This window comes from Aplidium turbinatum, chromosome 7, assembly GCF_918807975.1.
Source record: "Aplidium turbinatum chromosome 7, kaAplTurb1.1, whole genome shotgun sequence".
Taxonomy (NCBI): domain Eukaryota; kingdom Metazoa; phylum Chordata; class Ascidiacea; order Aplousobranchia; family Polyclinidae; genus Aplidium; species Aplidium turbinatum.
The window spans coordinates 29,376,144-29,399,857 of NC_137478.1; the positions used below are offsets into that span (position 1 = coordinate 29,376,144).

A 23,714-nucleotide genomic window follows, 5' to 3' on the forward strand; every position below is an offset into this window, starting at 1 on the left:
CAATTACGGCCACTACACCCAATAACTCTTAGCAAACGTAAAAAACTGGCGTCCGCGATTGACGAAAAAGGCGGTCTCGTTTCGTCATAAGAAAGCACAGTTGACTCGTGATCGTGAGGCTTGATGGTAGGCCAGCTGCTGCTGCAGTAGAGATTTCTAACATCTTGAGTCATTAGGAACAACCACTGCTCAATTGCTTTTCGATGAGCAAAGTATTGTTGCATGATATACAGAATACATTGTCAGTTTATATACTGTAGGAGCGATTTAGTTGGCGCAATCGACGGTATACCGTCGATTACCCAACTATAGTTGGTAACTATATTTGGTAGCCTAGAACCCAACTATAGTCGGTAGATCCACTCAATATTTTATTCCTCCTTCATAACACAAGATGTAATATCCTTTTCTTTGCCTTGTATTGTCTTGCAGCAGTGTCTTCTAACCTTTTGCTATTAAAGAAATATCATGTTACTGTTCCTTAAACTTTTATAAGTCAAACTAAGCAAGCACTTTGAAAATTGTTTTAAAATTATATGATTTTCTACTCACAGCCTAGTATTTTTGTTTAAGTTGAATCAAAGACTCATAATATCCCTGAGTTGAACACGTTAAAGGACCCTTTGAAAAACTTTCTACACATCTCTTGGAGGTCTAGAGACTTCAGGTCAAGAACCTCGATCTTAATGTAAACCAATTAAGAGTTATTATATTTTATCGACTCTGGAATGTCACAGATAGAAGCAAGTTTTCTGACTTTAGTCTTTGCATATTTATGTATAGAAACATAGGCTATCAAGCGCAAAGCGGTATTTTCAAAGTAAAATCACTTAAATACAAGTTGTTTTAATTGAAAAATAAGAAAACAACAAATGAGAGAAAGAATTTGTTCACAAGGCATCCGCACAAGAACTAATCAGCCAACATTTCGCTAACCATACAGGTGTAGCTTCCACTGCGTGGTTTCAGCTGTAATGTTTTCAAACTCAACAACAGGCTTGCTATATCTTCCTGTTTAATTGAGTCCTGCAGCCGCCTGCATAGCCGCTGGAAGGGCAATCGAAATTCCGATTGCTGTTCCAGCGGAAAACCAGCTGAAAAACGGCAATCCGGTTCGATACCACTCAAGAGCATGCGGCTCTGTCTTTGGCAGGACACTTAAAGGCATGCCTGAAGGACTGAAGGGGGACACGAAGATTTGTCTCCTGGTCTTCCCGTTCACTTGATCTAAATCTTCAACCACTGGGTGTAAGCCTGGATACGACAAACAATTGAGTGATATCCAGTGGCGGCCGAGACCATCTTTAACATGATTTAGTGATGTGCTACGCAACGCACAGACAGCCTCGTGTCCGTGACCTGGGATGGTTAAAAGATAAATTATCGGTCCCAGAGACTCGGACAACTGCGAGCTTCTATCCTAGTGCGGACTACAAATCATATTGTTACAAAGAAGGAAAAAAATTATAAACGAAACAGCATTGATCGCATCTATGTAAGTCAGCCAACATTAAATGTAATTTTAAACAAACAAAGTAAAACACTGTATCTACGAAGGGTGTCGGTATTTATAGGCTGCTTCATGATAAAGAGAAGGTCCATCACCCAGCAAGTACCCTTAAAGGGAAGGGGCAATTTCAACAAACACAATGATGTGTAGATCTTCATAAACCCGACCTTGCAAATGCACCTTAAATAAGTTATTCTTGTGTGGTTCATGGGGAGAGCTGGATTTATTATGGATCCGTCATTGATCGTGATAAGCTTACAAACAAATTCAACCCGAAAAATATTTATAGTAGCCTATACTCATGCCATAGCCTACACTGTCTACACATAAAATGCAGAAAATACGAAAAACACTTGATTGTTAGGAAAACTTTTCAATGTTTCGTCATTGGAAGCCCTTTCCCGGTCTGTGGTCTGGTAAATATCTCCATAGAACAATATTATCAAATCGCTTCAACTTGCAGAAAAACTGAACAGTGCAGAACCATCTAACCAACTCAAGAGGTGAAGAGCCAACCGGCTCTTTAGCTCCACTTAACGGGTATCGAAATTTTTTTTTCTACTTGCGAGTTGTTGAAGAAACTGGAGCAGATGGACGCCGAGGCATTATGGGAGGAGGGTAATCTACATAAAAGAAATTAATGAAAGTTAAAATAAATATTATCACGACAAATGTTCTTAATAACAACGATTGGTTGAAGAAAAACATATACTTTGTTAAAATCCAACTCGTCGTCGTCGTTGTCGTCTGAGCTTCTGGGGCCGAGGGTCTATCCTTTTACCACCCCAGATTCACGATGTTTCCGGACTACACTGGAAGGCTGCTAGAGTGCAGCCAGTCGTTAGTTTCATCATCCATGACGCGCAGACCTTCCACTCCGTTAGGTGGCTTGAAGATGGTACAGTCATTGATGATGTGGTCTGCGGTCTGTTCCTCGGCACCACATTCACAGGAGGATGAAGAAGCCATTCCCCATTGGTGCATGGTTGAGCGGAAAAGCCCGACGCCCGTACGGAGACGGTTGAGGCGCACCCATGCCTGTTTCTGTAGTGTCAGGCCGATGGGGCGTGTGTCGGCGTCGGGGATGAATGAATGGAGTCTGGTGGTGCTTGACCTCCATTCAGAATTCCATTTATGGTCTGCCCAAGTAGCCGCAGAGATGTCTTGTTCATCAGCTTCGTTGATCAGAAGCCGAGCGGCTGGCACGAATAGGTGTCTTGATTTTAGTCGGCGGGGGTGCCCGTTTGGGAAGGCAGAGATCTTGTGGTGGAGAAGATGGTTAGGCTCCAGTGCCCGTCGACCGAGGGACAGAGTGGCTTCTTCGCGACGAAGCTCAGCAGGTTGGATGCCAGTGAGAATGGGGAGATTGTCCAATGGTGTGGGACGCAGGCATCCGGTCACTGTGCGCAGGGCGCTGTTTATGGCAGTGTCGATGTTGTGGCAGTGAGCACTGCGGCACCAGACAGGTGCACAGTACTCTGCAGAAGAGTAGACAAGGGCTAAGGCTGCTATTCACAAAGTCTCAGCCCTCACCCCCCAGCTAGAGCCTGCCAGGCGCTTCAGTAGTGCAGCGCAGAATGTCAGTTTCTTGGCAGTGACACAAAATCCAACTTATAACCTGCTTATAAATATTGATAAAAGTTCTTATTATTGGAAGACTTTAGAATTTCCAATATTTTACACATAGTAAAAACAACCTCATACTTTCCAAACGTTTTGATTAAACAAAAACAATAAAAATAAACTTCATAATGAAGGTGAATGCAAAGCAATATGCGTTAGAAGTGCCCTTCTGCTCTAAACTTAACGAGAACCTCACATACTTCCAGTTCTTCCAATCTGAGGCAAGGTGGAGCTTTTGCGAGAAGCGTCTCTTACATCACACGTGACATTATTGTAGTCTTGATCGAAAGTCTCATTCTGGTAAGCTGCAAATAAAAACTTCATTTTCAAACCATTCGGTTCAAGGCACATTGACACACAAGCTATCGATGTGTGTAACGAATGGCAGCAGAAAATACTCGCTTTAGCCGTTTAGGTCACATAAGCAAGGCCGTTCATAGCATAATTTGGCCTAATTATATCAATGCGATCTCTATACCCCAAGAAAAAACCACTTGCAAAATACAGAGACGAAATTTAAATACAATAGTAGAGTCATTTTCAGAGGATCCGTGACCGTGTTGAGGATACCAAAGTTTCTCAGTGGATTTAACAACGGCAACTGATACTAAAAAAAATAAGCTCCCATATACCTCGCGAAAATGGCGGGAAAGTTGTTATTTTTGACGTTTTTCAAAATGGCCGCCACCGCCATCTTGGAAAACTGATAAAGTTCTATTTCTTGACGTGGATGGCCAAAAATGACAATTTAGATGTCAATTCCCACTAATTTTGGTGTCAGAAACACAATGGGATGACATAATTCATGATTCAGAGTCCCCTTGACCTCAAAATTCAAGATGGCAGACATATGCGGTCCCCTACTGTATTAAGATTCACTATCACTGCCGGACAAATGTGATGCTTTCAAATTCACTGAAAAACTTTGGTATCGTAAACACGGTCACGGATCTTCTGAAACTAAAATGTAAACCAAGAATGCTGACTGATCAAGATTTCTGTTTACTTTTTGCAGGTCTATTGCTTAAGATTCATTAAGCATGGATAGTAGAGATAGTGATGTGCCTAACCCAGTGCTTGAATTAAAATGCATATTATGTCAACAACCGTGTATAGCTGATGATCGTATGGACAATGCATCTGATACAAAGTGGGAGAATCTGAAGAGCAAGACTTTTAGGTGTAAGGAACTTGATAAATTTCAGCATGCCTATGCAGCAGTGGAATGGAACAAGGGGCGTAAAGGCCTGTACATGCATAGTAAATGTTACATCCAGGTCAGCAGTAATCGCTACATTCAGCAAGCACAGAATCGTAAACCGAAATCTGAACAGAAAGAAGAAGCTCAAGCATCAACTTCAAGTCAACACCTGCCAGGAAATGTGCCTAAAAAGCTTCGTTCTAGTACTGGAGTGGTTCATGATAAGAATCTCTGTGTGTGGTGTATGAAGGGACCACAAAAAATCAGTAATCCTGGCAAATCCAAACTTTTGCTTCTGTCAACAGAAGACGCATGGAACCGGTTCAAATTGCATACAGTTTGTCTGTTAGATGAGCTTATAAGAGAAAGATTGAATACCCTACTCGCATCTATCCCAGACAGTCGAACGGCTTTTGGATTGGAAATTCGTTATCATCGTGGATGTTGGCGCAATTATGTCAGCAACCCTCTGAAGAAGTCTTTGTCTGATGAAAATGCAGAGCATTTGCAACAGGTTAATCTTCGAGAGGCTCAAGCAATCTTCTTTCATCATGTCCGTCAAGTTATCTTTGAAAATCATGAAATCCGTACACTGCAAGGTCTACTAATGGATTACAAACGCATTACTTCAAATTATGGGTACTACTCCACAGCAAAGTCCAGTTTCTTGAAGGAAATTCTGATCAAGGAATTCGAAAATGACATAGCATTTCATGAACGAGGTCAGAAGAATGTGAGTGAACTGGTATATGATACGAGAGCTGCAGGTTCATATCTTGAGGCTGCAATATCCTCTCTAGGTGTAAGCGACGATAACCTGGTGAAGAATGTAGCTGGGAGACTCAGAAGTCAGATCATCAAAACAAGAACTATTCCTTGGCCTCCATACATACATGAGTTAAAAAATGAAGACCTAAATGATCTCCTCTTGAAGCTCATCACTTGGTTAAAGCATCCCACTAAGTCTGAAGTCGATGACACGCCCCCAGTCAGATCAATTGCATCTATTTTGAGATCCAGTTACCTAATAAGATGGATCCGTAGATCAAGCTCTGCGTGGAAAACACTTCAACCGCGGTGTGCGTTGCCTTCGACTCTTCTACGAGGCTTTAGTCCACCATGTACTAGACAAACGTTTGGAAGGTTCCACTCTGTCTGAAGAGATCCAGGCATCTCTCAGTAAGTTACGCTGTTCAGCAGACCAACAAGAACTTCATGATGCAAATGCTGAGTTAGAGAACAATGCCGATCTCAAGGTGCTTGTTGACTCCCTATTCGAGAACTTAGATGGTGCTCCACAAGCAGATTTCTGGATTTCATTCTTGGAGATGGTAGAGATACTTACTCAAAATATCCACGCTATAAGGACAAGAAACTGGATGGAGTTCAAGTCCTCACTGAAGTTGATGCTTCCTTGGATGCGTATCTATGATAACGATAGATATGGACGTCATCTTCTAGATTTCATTGCAGTCCTCGAAAGTCTTCCCCATATCCAAGCACAATTCATGGAGAGTGGCATGTTTGCACAGTCAATGACTGGTAAACCCTACTCATGTGTTGCCCTAGACATATAGATAGAGTCAACGATGAATAAAGGATCCAAGCTTAAGTCTGGATGGTTGGCTATTCTCAAGAATGAAAAGCAACTGCTGTCAAACACGCGGAATGTTAATAACGTCAACCGGATAAGAGTCTGTGTCCATCGTCACGCAAATCACAAGAGGATTGGTTCAAGAAAGCATGCAGATTGTGCCCCAAGTAAGATGAAGATAGATGAACAATCTGTGCAGGATATCAGTGCATGTCTCACCGAGTTCCATGGTGATCCATTTGACCAGTCAGATCAGACACTAAGATCCCTACAATCTGGAATTCAAGCCTCTCCAGCTCTTTTTGCTGATCTGAAGTCTGCAAAGGCCGATGGAGAAAGGAGAGTGGAAGAATTTCTAAATGAAAGAGTCTATTCCAAAACAAAGTCTCTCACTGCTCGAATACCACGTAGTAAAAGAGGTAATTTTGCAACTCAAGAAATCGAGAAGACAGGAAGTGAAAACCTGAAACAGGCAACTGAAGAAATGCAGAGTAAGGCATTTTCCTCTGTCATCAAACTTGTTGAGGCAAGTGATGGCTTAAACATCGAAGACTTAATGCAGCATCGAGTAACAGATGAGTGCCTTTCAATATTTAATGCAAATGGTACTATGCGCAAAACGCAGAAGAGTAAGCTACAAGAAAAGCTGACAATGACATCCATGCCTTACCCTGATGTTTACACATCAATAGTAGATATTGGACTAATATGGCGTCTAACAACCCCTACTACTGAAGACAGAGAAAAAGCAGATGGAACCAAGTTAACGTGGGGAGAGTATGGTGAGAAACTTGTGAACTTTGTCCTGAACCGACATACGGATGCAGAACGTATTATCTTGGTGAATGACTCGTACGAGCAAGACTTCTCCATCAAAGATAGTGAACGACAACACCGTCAAAAAAATCAGTCCATTCGCAATGTGTTTATGAAGTCAGAGGACAAATTTCCTTCTAGTAGAGACTTCCATGCTCTTCTTAGTAAGCCAGAAAATAAAGTTCGCCTTCAAGCATTCATCGAGGCTGCCTTCAAAAGAAGGGCATTTACAATCACTACTCAGCTCATATATTGTGTTGTTGGCAAACCAGCAAGGAATCTCACCACAGATGAAGTATTGCAGAATCTCACATGCGCCCATGCAGAAGCAGACACAGCTCTGTTCACACTCTATGGTAAACTGCGATCCGAGGGGTATTCAGAAGCGGTTGTCATAGACACTGAAGATACCGATAACTATGTTCAGGCAGCCTATGTGGCTCGGCAACTATCAGGACTTTTGTGCTTGAAACGCAAATCTCAGCTGATAAGTGCTCGATGTTTGTGTGATAAGGCAATGGCGGATTCTTTGATCCCACTTCATGTTCTTACCGGATGCGATCATAACTCCGGCTTTTATGGAGTAGGCAAGAAAACTATTGTTGACCGTGTAGAACAATCGTCAGAAGCTCACAACCTCCTTAAGAGTTGTGGCACAATCCTCCCGGTCACACAAGAAATCCTCAATGACTTACAGAAATTTGTTATCCGGTACATCTATCGTGACAACAAACACAAGACACTGGGAGAGGTGAGAGCAGCAAAGTGGTCAGTACTCAAGAAAAAGACGATCATCAGACTGGTACCTGATTTTGACAGTCTACGACCACACTTAGAGCGCACCAATTACCTCACATATCTGCAGAAGAACTTCCAGCTTCAGAATCATCCATCACTAATTGGCCATGGATGGCACCTTGTAAATGGCATATGCCTCCCAGTACGCTATCCTGCACTTCCACCATCCCTGGAACTTCCAACAACTCTAAGTCATCTATATATAGGGAACAGCGATGATAATAGCGAAAGTGATTCTGACAGCTGTGCATCATATTTGTCCGGCAATGATAGTGAATCTTAAAACAGTAGGAGACCGCATATGTCTGCCATCTTAGATTTTGAGGTCAAGAAGGCTCTGAATCATGAATTATGCCATCCCATTGTGTTTCTGACACCAAAATTAGTGGGAATTGACATCTAAATTGTCATTTTTGGCCATCCACGTCAAGAAATAGAACTTTATCAGTTTTCCAAGATGGCGGTGGCGGCCATTTTGAAAAACGTCAAAAATAACAACTTTCCCGCCATTTTCGCGAGGTATATGGGAGCTTATTTTTTTTAGTATCAGTTGCCGTTGTTAAATCCACTGAGAAACTTTGGTATCCTCAACACGGTCACGGATCCTCTGAAAATGACTCTACTACAAGTAAAATCATCGAGGATAAAGATAGTTTTCACCCAAGAAGCCGAGGATTGTTTGTAAAAAAGTGGATGCGGTGCAAATTCATCATCAAAAATCCTACGCTACAGTTCAAGTTCCCCATTTCTCGATAAAGATTTCGGTTGCCTGAAATCTCGCTATGTTGCGATACCTGGTTAACAAGCCTGTAGGCTAAGAGTAAACCAGAAATATCTTGAGCAACAGTAAAGGGGCAACATCTGTTTGACACACATTTCTTGCTGAGTCATGTTTTGAGGGGTGAGCTCATGAAATGATAAAGCACAAATTTGAAGTGATCAATGTTGAAGATGTATCAAAGGTATTTAAACATATTGTGGTGCATTTTGCGGTTGAAAATATGATTAACTGTGAATTACTTACAAAATCATAACAGTTCAGTATACTCAGTGTATAGTTCTTACGCTTTTTCGCGCATTCTACCTCTTTATCAAACAAGATCACCACATTTACCCCGAATCCACTCAGCAGATGATTAAACCGAAATATTCCTTAGGAAACCGTAGTGCCAGAAACTTTCACACTAAGCTGTTGACTTAGCTGCACGTGTTAGGTCTACCAATGTCAGTTCTTGTAAGTGGTATAGCAATAGCATGTGTGCAAAAGTGAAGAAATTATCGCAAGATTGAAAAAAGTTGAGTGAAATGGGTAAAGTTGGGTAAAATGGGTAAAGTTGGGTAAAATGGGTGAATTTTGGGGCAATATATTTCGCTCAAAATAAACATTGCTGGTTTAGATTCTAGTACAGTTGTAGTTATCTTTATGCAATAATACTGATATAGACTTACCGTCACTTCCTTCCACCACAGTGTAAAGCCCAGGTTCTGAAATGTAACAAGAGAAGTTTCAATATCTACATTTTGAGCTCTTCATTTTTGGTTAGATTGACTAGGCGTTCGAACCATTTTTATTATCTTACTCAAAACCCAAATTTGTTAATTTACGTTTTATAAGACTTCCGGCTTCCATTAGCCTAACTACAATTGAGACTTACGGACTGTGTCGTCATACGTATCGTTGCTGTCGTCAAGTATCCCCATTGGCTTGTACTTGTTTGAATCGATGCCGACAAAATAGTTTACAATGTCTTCAAATGAAGAGAAAGCAGGCTGAGAATCAGCAAGACTAATCAAGTACGTTGTCTTTCCATATTCCGTTTTCTTCTGCACTTTGTAGTGTTTGAACTGACTAGGCCTGTAAAAAATATAAAGAATTTGGATTCTCTTTTGTTACGTCACCAGCAAATCCTTGGAAGAAAAAACTACAATAACTTTTTAACTTAAATGTAAGAACACTGCGGTGGGTGTTAGCAGGGGCGTTGACAGGGGGGTCTAGGTGGTACTTTTGGACCCGGGCCCGGAATATTTAGGGGGCCCGGATTTAAAAGATTCCCCGCGACTTCAAACATTATCAAGATCTTACTATAATCAGATCTAAAGGAATTGCGACCAGAGGTTAAAACAGCCCGTCAGATGGTAAAGTACCGGGCCCCTTCCGGGTATAGCCTAGTGATTTCCCTAACCACGAGTTTTTTTCAAAAACACGAAATATTTTTCTTCCCACTCTTTAATTCTGAATATATATATATTTTTGGTGGTAATCACTTCTAGCTACTTGCATCTACAATTCATAGCCGTAGGAGATGGGGGGGGGGGGCAGTCGCTCCCCCGCTGAAAAAAAAATGTTGCAAAAATTTCCAGTTATTTGGGCAAATCAATCTTACCACAATGTTTCGACGCCTCACCTGTTTAGAAACTTTACATATGATAATTGTTGTAATTTATGAGATGCATTTATATTTTCCAATGAATGTAAATGTATTATCACCGACTTTGAAAACTGTTGCATGTGGTACTGCAATCTGGGCAGAATGATAAGTTTCGATTTGACAACTGCAAAATAGAACTGTAAAAAAGCACAGTTGGGAAACAGAGGTAAGCTTATTACTGATATTCACTAACATGTAGGCTGCATTTCTTCATGGGTAAGATTTAAAAGCCTACTGGTTACTGGTAACTTTATGCGATTTTTTGTTTTTTCTCAATATCCTACTAATGTAGTTGATTATAAAAATCATTAGGGCAAAAATGTCTAGTTATTTGGACAAATCAATTCTTACCATAAGATTTCAACATTCTACCAGTTTAGTAACTTTATAGTGTTGCATTTTGTATAAAAAACATTTTGCTTTGAATGTAAAACAGAGTATCAACGATTTTGAAAACTTTTATATTTGGTATTAAATTTGGGCAGAATGTTAAGTTTCGATTCAGTTTTGCAGAAAATAATGCTTCAACAAGCTGAGATAAGCTTATTACAGATGTTCATTAGAATATCATCACACTAGCCTACATTTCTTCATTAGTAGAATTTTGAAACCTTGCTGGGTTCTGGTGAGCTTATGAAGTTTTTGTTTTTTCTCTATATCCCACTATTGTAGTTGAACTTTGTAAAAATATTTGAGTAAAAATATCCAATTATTGGATAAGTCAATTTTACCATGAGTTATGCTATGCTCGCAAAACTTGACTTAAATACTACAAAGATAGCTTATCATTTTTAGATATGGTCAAACAAAATAAGTATTTGTTATAAACATTAATAATCAACAGTTGTGAGCAATGTGAGGCCACATATACACCACTTTTGTGAGCATTGATCCCGGCCACTAACTATAGTTATGTACAAAGTGAAAAAGTATATTAAATGAAAACAACTTGTGAATTTTCCTGTATTTAATTTCATGTTTTTGTGAGCTATGGTTTAACTGTTTTCAGCATTGAATTTTTTTGTATATTATAAACTGCTGTTTGTCTTTGCCAGTCCCAAGGTTGATATGCTCAGTTATTTACTACCTATGACACAGTATTAGAGCAACAGCAATCAAATATAAAGACACATGTTATGTTATTTTGTCATCCAATTCATGCAGTTAATATATCAGGCAATGTAAACAGTGCTATTTTTGTGTCATGTTTTGGTAATGTGGTCTGTATTTTGTGGCAACGCTTGAGTTTGAAGTTATTATCTCGGAGTGGTTTTTCTTCAGTGCTTGTGATTTGAGTAGTAGGCCTAGCTGCTTCATTGTGAAGTAAGATTATCTTTGTAATGATCTTCTGAAAAAAGATTGACTATTGACTATGACTATTTCATTGTAATATAATATTAACATTTTTGGTATCAAAATTAGTTTTGTTCAAAGGTGGAAGTTTGATGCACATAGCATGGTAAACTGTCCAATTCTTTTCAGGCTGTAGGGTTTGAAGCAGCATGGATTAAGTAATGTTACTGGTTTGATAAGTGAACGGATTGTCATTTTAGTTTTTTTCTATGCAAATGTACAAATATTGAATCTTTGGACTATCTTTGAATTGAAAAGATTGAGCTACTTTTGGTCAAGCCTTTTATTGAAGTTGGGCTGGAGATTTTCATATAATCTGGTGATATGAATATTCAGCAATTATTGTTATCGAGTTATTGGTGAAGTCTCAGTTCAAATTTTTTTGAATCCAGTTAGGCTTAATATAGCCTACTAAATATTTTTTTATGATACACAAGAATGTTTTAATTTGATGGTTTATTTAAATGGGACACATACAGGTCTATGAAAGTAGATTAAAGTAAGTTCAGTCTTGTTTTGCTGTTGTATAGGCTATAGCCTACAATTTTTTTTTGCTTGTGTTTCGTACACAGCCAAGTTGATGACTCTCAGAGATTGTGAGTAATTTAGTATTTTTGAAAATATATACGCAAAGACAAAATTTGGGCAAATTATGTTCGCCCCTCCCCCCCCAAATGTTTTAGCCTACTCTTCTACGGCTACTCTACTTTACAAAGAATTAATTTTAGCCGAAAACTCCAACAATTTTAAACATACTGACGAAAATCGTGATTGCGAGCAAGGATTTGGGGTTTCTGGAGAAATCCCTAATGCGTAATTGCACAGTTGGGAAATTCGTGGATACAACAAATCTTTGAGAATACATAAATGACATTCCTCTTAATTTTCTACTTTGAACGGCATGTGTTATCCTCGTTTTAACAGCACATCAACAAACGTTTCTACACAACCTGATATTATTATATTCATAACATTGTCTATGAAGGGGGCCCGAAAACAAATGGGTACCGGGCCCGAGAAATCCTGTCAACGGCCCTGGGTGTTAGTGAAATAAAATTGTTTTTAAGACGAAGTTTTGCTTGAGAACTTGCTGAGACCACTGTACAGCCTTCTTGTGTAATAATTTAGGTCTTCCGTTACTGTTCAAGATGATAGACCTTTTTGTCTAGCATTAATTTTAGCATTGACTTAAAAATTTAAATGTGAGCCGATGATTGGTCAAGCATAAGTAGTTCTTAAGATCGGACATTCAAATGCAAAATAGAAGTAAGCACCAGTAGCGTACGAGGACCATGTTGCTGGGTGTAGGCTATAATTTTGGTTTTTAATTTTCAAACAAGTGCTTGTTTTCCAAAGTTAGTCTTTATATAAAATCACATGATATGATCTGAACAGCCATTGAACAAACTGCAAATTTCAAGCCTGCTGAGAAAAAGTGAACACCCAAAAAGTTATCACCATCCGCCACTGATAATCGCTTACGGTGAGGAGCCCGTCATCTTTATAGAGACCGCATATTGCCATAAATCACTTGGTTTGCTTGTTCTCCTCCTAATGACAAGGTTTCCAAGACTGCTTTTGTTAGTCAATAATTTTTCTACTTCCTGACGTCCAATTTCATCCTCAAAAAGCCAGCTAAACAAAATAAAAAAGAGTTTTGATTAATTTAAACTTGCAAAAACATTTAAAATCTTTTCGTAGACAATAAAGATGACGTCATATTGGCAGTAATGTTGTCGTCTCATTGGATCGTGTATTGTGAGCTTCGTTGCATTGATTGTGGGAACCTTTATATTCAGTCGGAGAAATTTTCTTTAAGAGCTTAATCCTAACAGTTTCGCATACTTGTAGACTGTAGAGCGAGGCCTTGAACTACTCACGCAGGGCCGGTCACCGAAACTGACAAAGTTCCCGATTGTTTAAGTGTTGTTGCCGAGAAACTATTTCATCCATTAGGTGCCGCTAAATGGAGAGCAGTCCTGAAATGTGTTGCTCAAGCGCACACCCTGAGAGCCGAACCAGCGCCGTGTGATCTTGAATCGGGCGCATAACCACTTAGCTAACGGGGCGGATTCAGCTTAGTTCATTTTTATTTCGGGCCATCAAAGTGAAAAGTACTACTTGGAATATCATCACAAAGGTCTTAAAAAGGTAAAAGCGACATAATTCGAACGATAGGAAGTACAAAATTATATACTAAGTACAGGGATTTGGACGATCGCAACATATTGATTATATTATTTTAAGTCTAAATCAAGACTGGAATATCACAATGAATTCAACCTAAATGAAAAATGTGATTTCGCTTCTTGCGAATTTATTTCCTTTAAAATCAGTAACATAAAAATTCACTTTATAACAAAGCTACAGATCACTTGAATAGTTTTTAACTAATTAGGAGTATTCACAGACCCCAATATTATTCACAGACCCCAATAGTATTCACAGGCCCCTTGCAGTTTCATTCCAGGTGGGGACCACTGCGTATACTTTTCGAAAAAATTATTAATTATTTTTAGAATAGAAAACTATGTAATTATTGGAAATTACATTTGTTCAAACTTGAGAAGTTTTATATTCTTACCTGGGGCAATCTCGAGATGCTGAGGAAGATCGTGATAGCTGAAGACATAAAACAGAAGATCGTATTAGTTTTAGATGTGGTTCTATAAATCGGTTATGGCCTCACAATTGTTCAAAAGTTACAGCGTTGCCGAATTTATTCATTAATTTCCATAAAAATATATAACTTTGCAACACCACAATTAATATATGAAGGTTGCCCGATACTTGTGCGGAATACCGCACAACAGGTTCTTGAATGTGGAAGTTTTTCTGTCATAAATTGTCTGGCAATCCTTGTAAATTTTAATCCGATGCAACATTTCAAGTATTGCTCTAGTCTAGAAAATATATATAAGTCTAAGAATTTATCTGATGCATTAGCCTACTGATAAATCTTTTTGGTTTAGTTGTGACCAACGTAAGCGGTTGGCATTATTGCATAATGTTAATGTATGTCCTTGTTACGATTTCTTTGTCTATGCACATTTCAACTCTTTACGTAAGGAAAACTATTACAAATAAGCTTAAAGAAATTTCCTAGTTAAACGTCAAATATTTCAATAATGAATTGATTTTATAAAGCTGGCTCGTAATAAAAAAATCCATGTTTTAAATTAAAGAAAACGACTTGACATACTTGTGGTGAAGTGGATTTAGATCCAGAGAGTTGATTGTTGAGAGAATTCCCAGGTAGGTACTTGACAGGTTTCGGAGACAGTGGGGGGGATTTGACAGTTGGGGTATGCTTTGAAAAAATAGGGCCTACAGGTCGAAGTTGTGTTTTGGGGGTGCTATTCAAACCGTTCATTTGGCCGGGCTGAGGTAATTTAAAGGGTTGTGGTTGGTGATTTGCTGGAGTAAAATTGTTTGCACAGTCATAGGACATCCTTCTTCTTTCCTCAGACTTATTCAATTGAGGCTCTTTTATTTCCAAGTAGGTGGGCTGAAATTGCAACAACATTTGAATTTTTTACATCTTCTTCACCACAAAAAGTCACTTACAATTTCCTTAACACTTTTTCACCTTTTTGGGGTTGTTGACCCCACTGTGAAAGCAATTATTTTGTGTAATAATGTGAAACGATTATTACACAAAATAATTGCTTTCACAGTGGGGTCAACTGTGAAGCGATGCTAACATTGAAACGTAACGAAATGTTGGTTTAAAATTTTTAAACCACACCGGAAATAGGCAACTTTAATTTTTTTTAGTTGATTTAAATTTTTTAACTAGATATTTTTACGCACTGTAGGCTACTGTCACTGCAAACGTTTTCGACACCTACTTGTGTCCTCAGCAGAAATTATTCTCATTTTTATGTATGTTATAGATATAAAATGATTCCTGATGAGAACACGAGCACGTGTGACAGTACAAGGCAGTGACAGTAGGCTACAAGGCATAGTCAGATTTATCTAATTCTCAAATTTTTTATGATATATATTAGTTTCAACGAATCCAATACCAAACACTATGTGTTATCTTTTTAAGTTTTTCAATTATAGAAATTTTGCAAAACCGAATTTAAAGGGGTTCAGGAGTGGTGGTAGGGGAGTCTGGTGATCCCTTATGATTTTGGTTAAATTTGACCAAGATTGCTCAGAATTTTGCAATGGCACAAGTTGATTTTCCAAAGCGAAGAGGAAATGATGCACACTGATGTTTGCCATCCATGCCTTCCTGTATACCAGGGCTACTCAACTAATGTTGGCAAAGGTCCATTTTGACAAGTTGATTATTTCTGAGGTCCGGTGAATATTTCACATGCAACCACGAAAATGAAACAACCAGTACGAGCACCGAACACTTTTCAGGTAGTATGTAACACGACTTGGATTTTTGTCTGACACAAACAAAGACATAAAAAAGGAAAAAATGTATTGTGTTTCTTTGTAGTGTAGCTGTGTGGATCGCACATCAGAGAAGACGACAAAACGTTGGAGGTCTGGGGGCGAAGCCCCCAGCTCCTTGGATAATCACAAAAAAAAATGCTTTTCCCTAATGGAAATCTGTTTAAAGAGGCCCTAAAGTGCTGCAATGAAGTTATTCTTCCAGAAGCCCGAGGTCCGCTTTCAACACCCAGAAGGTCCGGACTCGGACCGCGGTCCGCCAGTTGTGTAGCCCTGCTGTATACTTATGCGTTGGCTTGGATACGACAAACAATAACTAAGTAAAAAACGTTACTTACTTGTTGAAGGCTTTCTGCAATATCTTTCAGCTCTTGCACTTGGCCAGGGAGAAGCGAACTGATGTTTGCAGGAATTTTTAACTAAAAATACAAAGCAAGTTAATCTGGTGTCCCTGTTGAAGACGTTGACAACAAAGTAATTAACGAAACGACCAAATAGCGAAAGTTTCAATACGGATTGTTTTGTAATCTTCAGTTTTCTGTTTGAATAAGTACTGGCTACGCATCTCAGACTCCTGTGGCATAAATACTAATGAAATAAAGTTTTACTGAGATTTTTTTCCTTTGATATATTGCAGCTTGAAGCAACTAGACTACATTTCAAAATTTGTAAACCAAAAAAAGTCATGTGCTGTCAAGAAAGAAATCTGTTGTTGAAAAACAACTCGCGAAAAAAATATGAAAGGATCACAATGTTGGTTTTGTGTTTTGTCAATTGCAAAAAAACGGTAAAATGAGAAAAAGAGAAAGTATATTTCGAAAATTTAACCTCAACCCATTTATATTTCTGCAAATGAAATCGTGCAATGCGATTGGAAACTTTACATGTAGACTGCACATGAAGAGAAAATATTTGCAAAAACGCGCGTGTGTCAACACAAGATCTACCGTATGGAATTTTTAACACATGAGATAGAGATCAACCAAAGGACAATAGGTCATCATTTTTATGAGGAGACCGGTTCCTAGTTAGCTATAAACTTTATGAACACAGTCAGAAAGAAAAAAAAATTACCATGGAAACTGTGTAAATGTAATTGAACCATTTCTCTTGTAATTGTTGCTGGGGCGCTCTTATCCTCACATCGTTTGTGGATGTTTTATTTCTGAAAAAAAAAGTAGAAGATTTTTCGTACGATTTGTAATATATTGTTTAGGTTCAACCATAAACTTCTGACAGAGTTGTGAGAAATTCTAGTCCATCACCTGCTCACAAAAGTAAAATAAAAAATTTGTTTTTGGGTTTGCTCATCGATTTGTGATCAAACACAGATCTGTCTAAGTCCAACCCAGTTCCTCTTGACAGATGTATACCCGGGCTCGGATTTAGAGGGAGCAGATGGTGCAGGTGCCCCGGGTTCCCCTTCAGCTAAATCCGACCCTGTGTGTACCAAGCCTGAAACTCAAATTTGTTCCAAGAACCGTTTCATTTTTCGAAACCAAACTTTTCAGATCAGGCAACGCACTTATTGTTGTTGTTGTTCAACTATTGGCAGCGAAATAAAAATCAATTAAAGATATTCATTGTGTTGAGTGGACAAATATTTATTCTGGTTTCTTGTTTCTAAGAACAATCTCTGGACAGACTTGTTACTGCTAGCCTAGTTGTGCAAACAGTAACGCACCTAGGGGTGGCGAATGGGCCGATTTCTCCCAGGCCCCTAAAAACGGAAATGTAGCTTTATTCGAGGTGTATTTGCAAAGTAGGGTTTCACCATTTTAACAGTTTCATTGCATCAATTCGAAAAACGTGCTAGGTATTTCCAATTGCAAACAGTGATAAAGTTAATGAAATTTGTAAATTGGGCCTACTTGAAAGCTTGGCAATTTCTTAACTGTTAAAAGGTTAAATCACAAGTATTTCATAGAAATAGAAACATAATTTAAAACATGGTAACTCATAAAGAAATGTAATGGTAAAATCTTTTTTTGAAAGACTGCTACCTGTATTTTACAACAATTGTAGGAAAAGCAGCTTTTCTTCCATCGTCTTTGGCAACGCTTTGAACTTCCAACAATGAAATAATTTGTTCAGCCTGTAAAAATGAAACTGCTATAACAATCTGCAGACGTTGTATCGACGTACAGTAAAAAAAGACTGTTTAATGGTAGCTGCTGATTAGTCACTTACTTTTGCTTGAACATGAGTAGGTTCAGAAGGATATAAATGGAGCTGTTGCTGTTTCAGTTGACCATTGAACAGCTTGTAACCGTTATTCTAAAACAAACAAACAGGAAAATGAATGTTCTGTAGCTTACACAGTAGTCTGGCAAGTCGTTTGCAGTTTGAAGCCACGAGAGCACACACTTGGTGACACGTTAAAAAGTATGCTTCAAGTTGGACACACAAAGGTTGACTTTTTGCTTTTCTGTTCACTTAATTTACCTTTTCAAATACCAGAATGTGGTCTGGAATTAAAAAGAATAATAAATTTTGCCATGTTACATTTAGAAAATGTATAAAATAGATAATGTTTTTGTGGGCGTTAATATTTTTTAGTCATTCTAAAAACTTTATTACTTCTCTAACATAGAAAACATCACATTCTTATAAGTTTGTCGCAACAACGGAACAGTACAAAAACTATTTCGAAAAGTTGAAGTTAAAATGGAAATATGGAATTTCTCTGTGAGCCATGTGCCTTGGTAGACTCATCTAGGTGGTTACAACTCACGGTCGTCCGGGCCTTCACATTAATCGATCCTTCTATGTAGTTGCCACGGTCTCGCTTTTTTGCCGCCATCTGGAGTACTTAGTGATTAATTTACAAAATATTTAGTTAATACTTGGCTGCTTCGTTTCTGTAACAAGATAGGCTACTGATTGTGATGGTATGCAAAGCTGCTAACCCTATAAAAACTTCGCTCAGAGAATGAATTGGACCAGACAAATTTGAAAAGATTAACAATCGATACCGAGCCACCGGAAAAGGTTTTGTCAACACCGTCAAATAAAACTGGAAACACTTGTATTGTCATTTGTTTGCTGTCAAAAGTTCAGGGGAAGGTTTCTGTGCATTGGTTAATACCCAATAAGTAAGTGTCATGATGTCATTTTGTGGCTTCTGCCTTATTCAAGACCTTTGCTATGTTTGGCATATATTGTTTTTTGTTGTGATGGTCAGAAATAAAAAACAAAGCTGAAACTGACGTTTGAAATTAAGTTTTATGTAGTAAAAATTGAAAACCGGTGTCTGGCGGTTTATTTACCATTGTAGATTAGCCTAAAAGTTTCTATTTTCCAAAACAAGTAGCCTACCTCCTAGTTTGTTACATGCATTTTACTTTCAGCTGTCATTAACTATTTTAATTACACTGTCATGTATAGCTTGGATTGATTTTTTTTTGGAATCTTTATCCTCGGACTGAGAAGCCTAATGACGATGATTCTGTCAATAAAATTGATAGTAAAACTTTCTCTTGTTGATGCGGTCTTGTCGGTATTAAAGAGCTGTCTTAAAGAGCGTTACACAACAATACACATCCCGAGAGTCAAACCAGCGCTGCCTGAACTTTTACAACGTCAAGACCCCACACCAACAGAAATATTTGCAAAAAAGAAACTGAAAAATCCTGAGACGTCTGAAGTGTTTTTCCTTTCCTCTATTACGCAATACGGATAAAGTTACATTACGACAACCGTCTCTTATTTCTTCAGTTACATTACGACAGCCGTCTCTTATTTCTTCAGTTAAAATTGACCTCCTACTAAACTAATAAAATTTTACAAAAATATGCATGGCATATTTTGGAAGCAGTGCAACCTCTCTAAAGCGACACGGTCTAACGACATGCGGTCACAGTTATCAACTTCTGACTTTGCACGGTCGCGCTTGGCTGTCTACACATATGATATTGGGCAGATTCTCATGTAAACTACACAAGCGTTTTGGGTGGTTAATAATTACTTGACCTTGCCCAAGTGTAAAGTTTGAAAAAGTACCTAGTCAGAAAAAGTTACGTTTCTACATTGTCTCAACATCGCTAGAACTTGAAAAATGTAAAAGCAGCAACAGGGATGTTGTGCTGATGGAGTAGTCGGAATTTACTCCCGTCGCAGCTAAGTACGAAGTATTGTTGTGGAGTTTGCCCAGTCAATCAGTATATTGGTATATGTTACATTGATTCAATGTCTGAAAATGTTAAATCAATCTAAAAAAGGATTTAACCCCCAGCTGAAATGTCACCAGACATCCTAAGCAAACAGCCACTTCAATAATTAACAGCATTTGAATAATTTGTTTGAAAAAAGAGTAAATCAGTTTCTTTTTGCTGTTTGCTTTACGAAGATAAGCAAATAGTAATAAATTTAAAAGCTTGCTCCTAAATTTATTGCGAAAAGAACAATCCAAATCAAAATGTGATGTGACAGATTTGTGATTATATTTTTTTCAGTAAATTTCATGTACAATTGCGATACAAATGCTCATTATTTTTCAATAAGACTGTTTACCAAAGTTTAAAATAAAAGTAAATATTTACTTTAATATTATTAAAAAAAAAAAATTAAAGATATTCTCAGTGGCATTGGAAAGCAGAACGGATTTCGACTTTCCTGGAATAAGAAAAGCCGAAAAACATTCCAACCATTCCATTGCAAATTTCTTTCACGAACTAATTCACCAGCACTGACTTCGAAATCACTTCAGGCCAGATTTAAAAAGTGCATACTGTCATCTAGCGGCATGATGAAGTGAAATAACAAAAACAAAAAAACATTTCGTTGTTCTGATTTATTGTTAAATTTCTTTAAATCCTAACGATTCAATGCTATTTTGTCATCAATGGAATTGCAATTTTCAGCGAAGTAAAGCAAGGGTTGTGTATATGCCATCGCAGAGGTCGAAAAAGGTCTTACATATTAAACCTTATCCAGGCCCAGATGTGAAACTTTTTAACTCGGCCTCTAAAACGTTGATTGGTCTGGTCGACTCTGACCTCGTAATGAAGCCGAAAGTTACTTTTTAGATGACTAAAACTCACAAAGAAGTTTAAATAACCGGTCATTGGCTCCCAAGGATACCTATAGGTTTGCTTGTTGACCAAATGTTCATCTGTGATGGTGGCAGACAAAAAGGGAACAATTGAAGGATGTTGATCACGTAATTTGTGATTGATTTGTTCCTCGGTTTAATACCAGACGGTTTTAGTCGGCTGCGTAACCGAGTGGTGTCTTGAAGGCATCATCAACAGAAGGCATGCAACTGCATTGGATCAAACTCTATTTTAATTTTATTACTGGCTTTCATCTCAATAGGATCGTCTTTCATTTGGTCACTATCACCATAGAATGTAGGCTGAAAATAAATGGGTCTTGCATCCATCCCTGAGAAGTAGAAACCTCTGCAGTAGGCTATATAGACATGTACAAAAGTGACTTGTTACGCATTCTTCACATATATGCCTAAATGGAGTATAATTTCTCACTGCCTGTCGTACCCCTGCTTTGGTGCTTTGTACCCCCATAGGGTACGCGTACTCCTGGTTAAGAACCCCTGATTTAACGATTAAGCAAATCAACCGATTAAGCACCTTTATATGCAGCATATTTCTTATTATGCATCAACAGTATTTTGTAAAAGCAATAACCGATTGCTACTTCATTGATAAACTTTTCGTAAGCTGATTCCCGATCAATTAATCAGACGATTACCTTAAACTGTCGATTAAAAAACTTCCTATGGAGACGTCTAACTGTTAATGCGAGCTCCTTACCACTGAACACTTACTACACTATATCATTATCTACTATCAGTTACAGCCTACCATAGCCGTACGAGCCAGGGGGGCAGGGGGGCAGCTGCCCCTCCTGTTGTTTCAAAACGAATTCAAAAGTCTTTCAAAGTCGAATGCGAATTTGTTTCAAAGTCGAATTCGGGCAAAATTTTGCAATTATTAGGGCAAAAATTGCTATATGAAAAGCTTCAAAATTGCATGAATTAAGAAAAACTACAAATTAATATCTTTTACCTATCAAACTAAGTACAGCCTCTTATTTGCACAAGAAATATGCCGCAAAATTTTCGTTTGGCACACCCGTATTGATGTGTTGTATGATGATCAAACTGTAGTACGAAATGCATTTAATCAACTGCATCATGCCAATTTGGGCAGCCACCAAAATATGTCTCTAATACTTTTGCGAATCTGCCCAAATCAAAACACAAAATTTGCTATATAGCTAATTTTATTAATTTTCACAAATGTATCGTGTTGATTTGGGCAGCTGAAAACATGACATTATCTGATTAGTCTGTGTTTATGCAACTGCCCAAATTAGCGTGAGGCAGTTTCCCCAAAATGAACAAATTCATTAATTTTTCCCATTTACATAACTGTATCGTTTAGATTTGGCCGACAAAAAAATATGAAATTATCTTGATCATAGTCTATTTATAAAACTGCCCAAATTGGCATGATGCAGTTGCCTCCGCATCAAAATTTACAAAGTCATTAATTTTTTTTCATAGGCCTAATATCCATAAATGCATCATCTTGATTTGGGAAACTACAAAATATGAATTTATATAAATCTGGAGAATACTTTTATAAAACAATTCGAGTGAAAAGGTTACAGTACTTTTTCAACCATAAACGGACATAGCTAAGCAACACCACAACATTTAACGAAAAAATGTTATAGCCTACTGTACTTATTAAATGTAATGTTAATGTTGTTGCTTAGCTTTGTTTGGTTACTTTTATAAAACTACCCGAATTAAAATGATGTATATTAGATTAATATTTAGTTTGTATATGCAACTGTGTCATGTTAATTTCACCAACATTTAAAATGCTACTGCTGAAGTATATAATACGTACTCCGAAATGTTACTCCTATACCTAGCCTACAATGCCAAAGTGCAGAAGTATCGAGCAATGCACAAACAAGGTATATTCAAAGATGAATTCAGTTGTTCTATCTTGATTACTTGAGTAAGAAATTCTAGCTAGCTGGTGATCTTGTTATGTTAGTTTTTCACTGTTATCATGCACCGCATACATTATATTTGGGCAATTTGTATAAAAGCGTGCAGATTTGGGAAAACTTACGTTCTGCCCCCCAAAATGGTTTGGTCTCGTACGGCTATGCAGCCTACAGATACAGATATTGGTTCGTTAAAGTTCTGTAGATCGTCGTCGTCGTTTGTATGAACCAGAAAGTTTGTGGCCAGCCGAAAGGAAGGACTTGGAACCAACTTTTCGTCAGATCGTCAAGTGTGTGGAGGCCTATTATTCCATTGGGAGGGGAATGGATGAGACACCCAAAGATGATGTGGTTGGATGTTTGCTCCGGCGCACTGCACTAACACGCAGCGGAGTCGTTCGTGCTTCAGCGTGTCAAGCAAGCTGTGCACATGACTTTGCGAAGTGACTCGTCCTAAAAGTGGATGACAATGATTGCCTGGTTTTTGAGGCACAACATTTCGGAACTGCGCTTTTTCTGTTTTTTTAGCCTATTTCTAGCCCAAGTAACACCAAAAAACGCCCCAACTTTTAAGCTTGTGCAATACAGTTGTAATGATTAGAGGAGCCTTCCTCACTGCAAACAACGTCCGTTGCAATAGTGTTGTGATTACAACCGTGGTACAACGTTCCGAAGGACCTCGGTTTAACATTGGTAGGCACTTTAACATTCGACAATTTTCCGTGCGAACCAGCTACCACCATTGCGCCGCGGCGCATTGGTTAAGAAAGGTAGGACAATTTTCCTTATAAACTCAATTGATTACAGTCATTAAGACCCTTCAGTTGCAGAAGAAAAAAGAACATTAGCAGAGGGTGGGAATCGAACCCACGCAATCGAAATGACTATTCCCTTGCCCTAACCTTAACCCATTAGGCCACGCTGCTTGTGGCGATACATTCACTTAATTTTCTTTCTATGAAAAATCTTTCGAGTAGGTCGGTCAGA

The 23,714-nt window shown here is 38.3% G+C and overlaps 1 protein-coding gene across 1 annotated transcript; it reads right to left on the reverse strand.

The window, feature by feature from the left end:
* Window positions 1-1,276: 1,276 nt before the first annotated feature.
* LOC145774544 (uncharacterized) lies at window positions 1,277-18,573 on the reverse strand. Its single transcript, XM_082585809.1, has 12 exons — window positions 18,475-18,573; window positions 17,931-18,017; window positions 17,744-17,835; window positions 16,815-16,905; window positions 16,079-16,159; window positions 14,527-14,832; window positions 13,909-13,946; window positions 12,807-12,959; window positions 9,198-9,397; window positions 8,992-9,027; window positions 3,334-3,438; window positions 1,277-2,133 (listed from the first exon to the last, which is right to left on the reverse strand). The coding sequence occupies exons 1-12, from the start codon at window positions 18,541-18,543 to the stop codon at window positions 2,069-2,071; spliced, it is 1,323 nt and encodes a 440-aa protein (XP_082441935.1). The 5' UTR covers window positions 18,544-18,573; the 3' UTR covers window positions 1,277-2,068.
* Window positions 18,574-23,714: the final 5,141 nt, after the last annotated feature.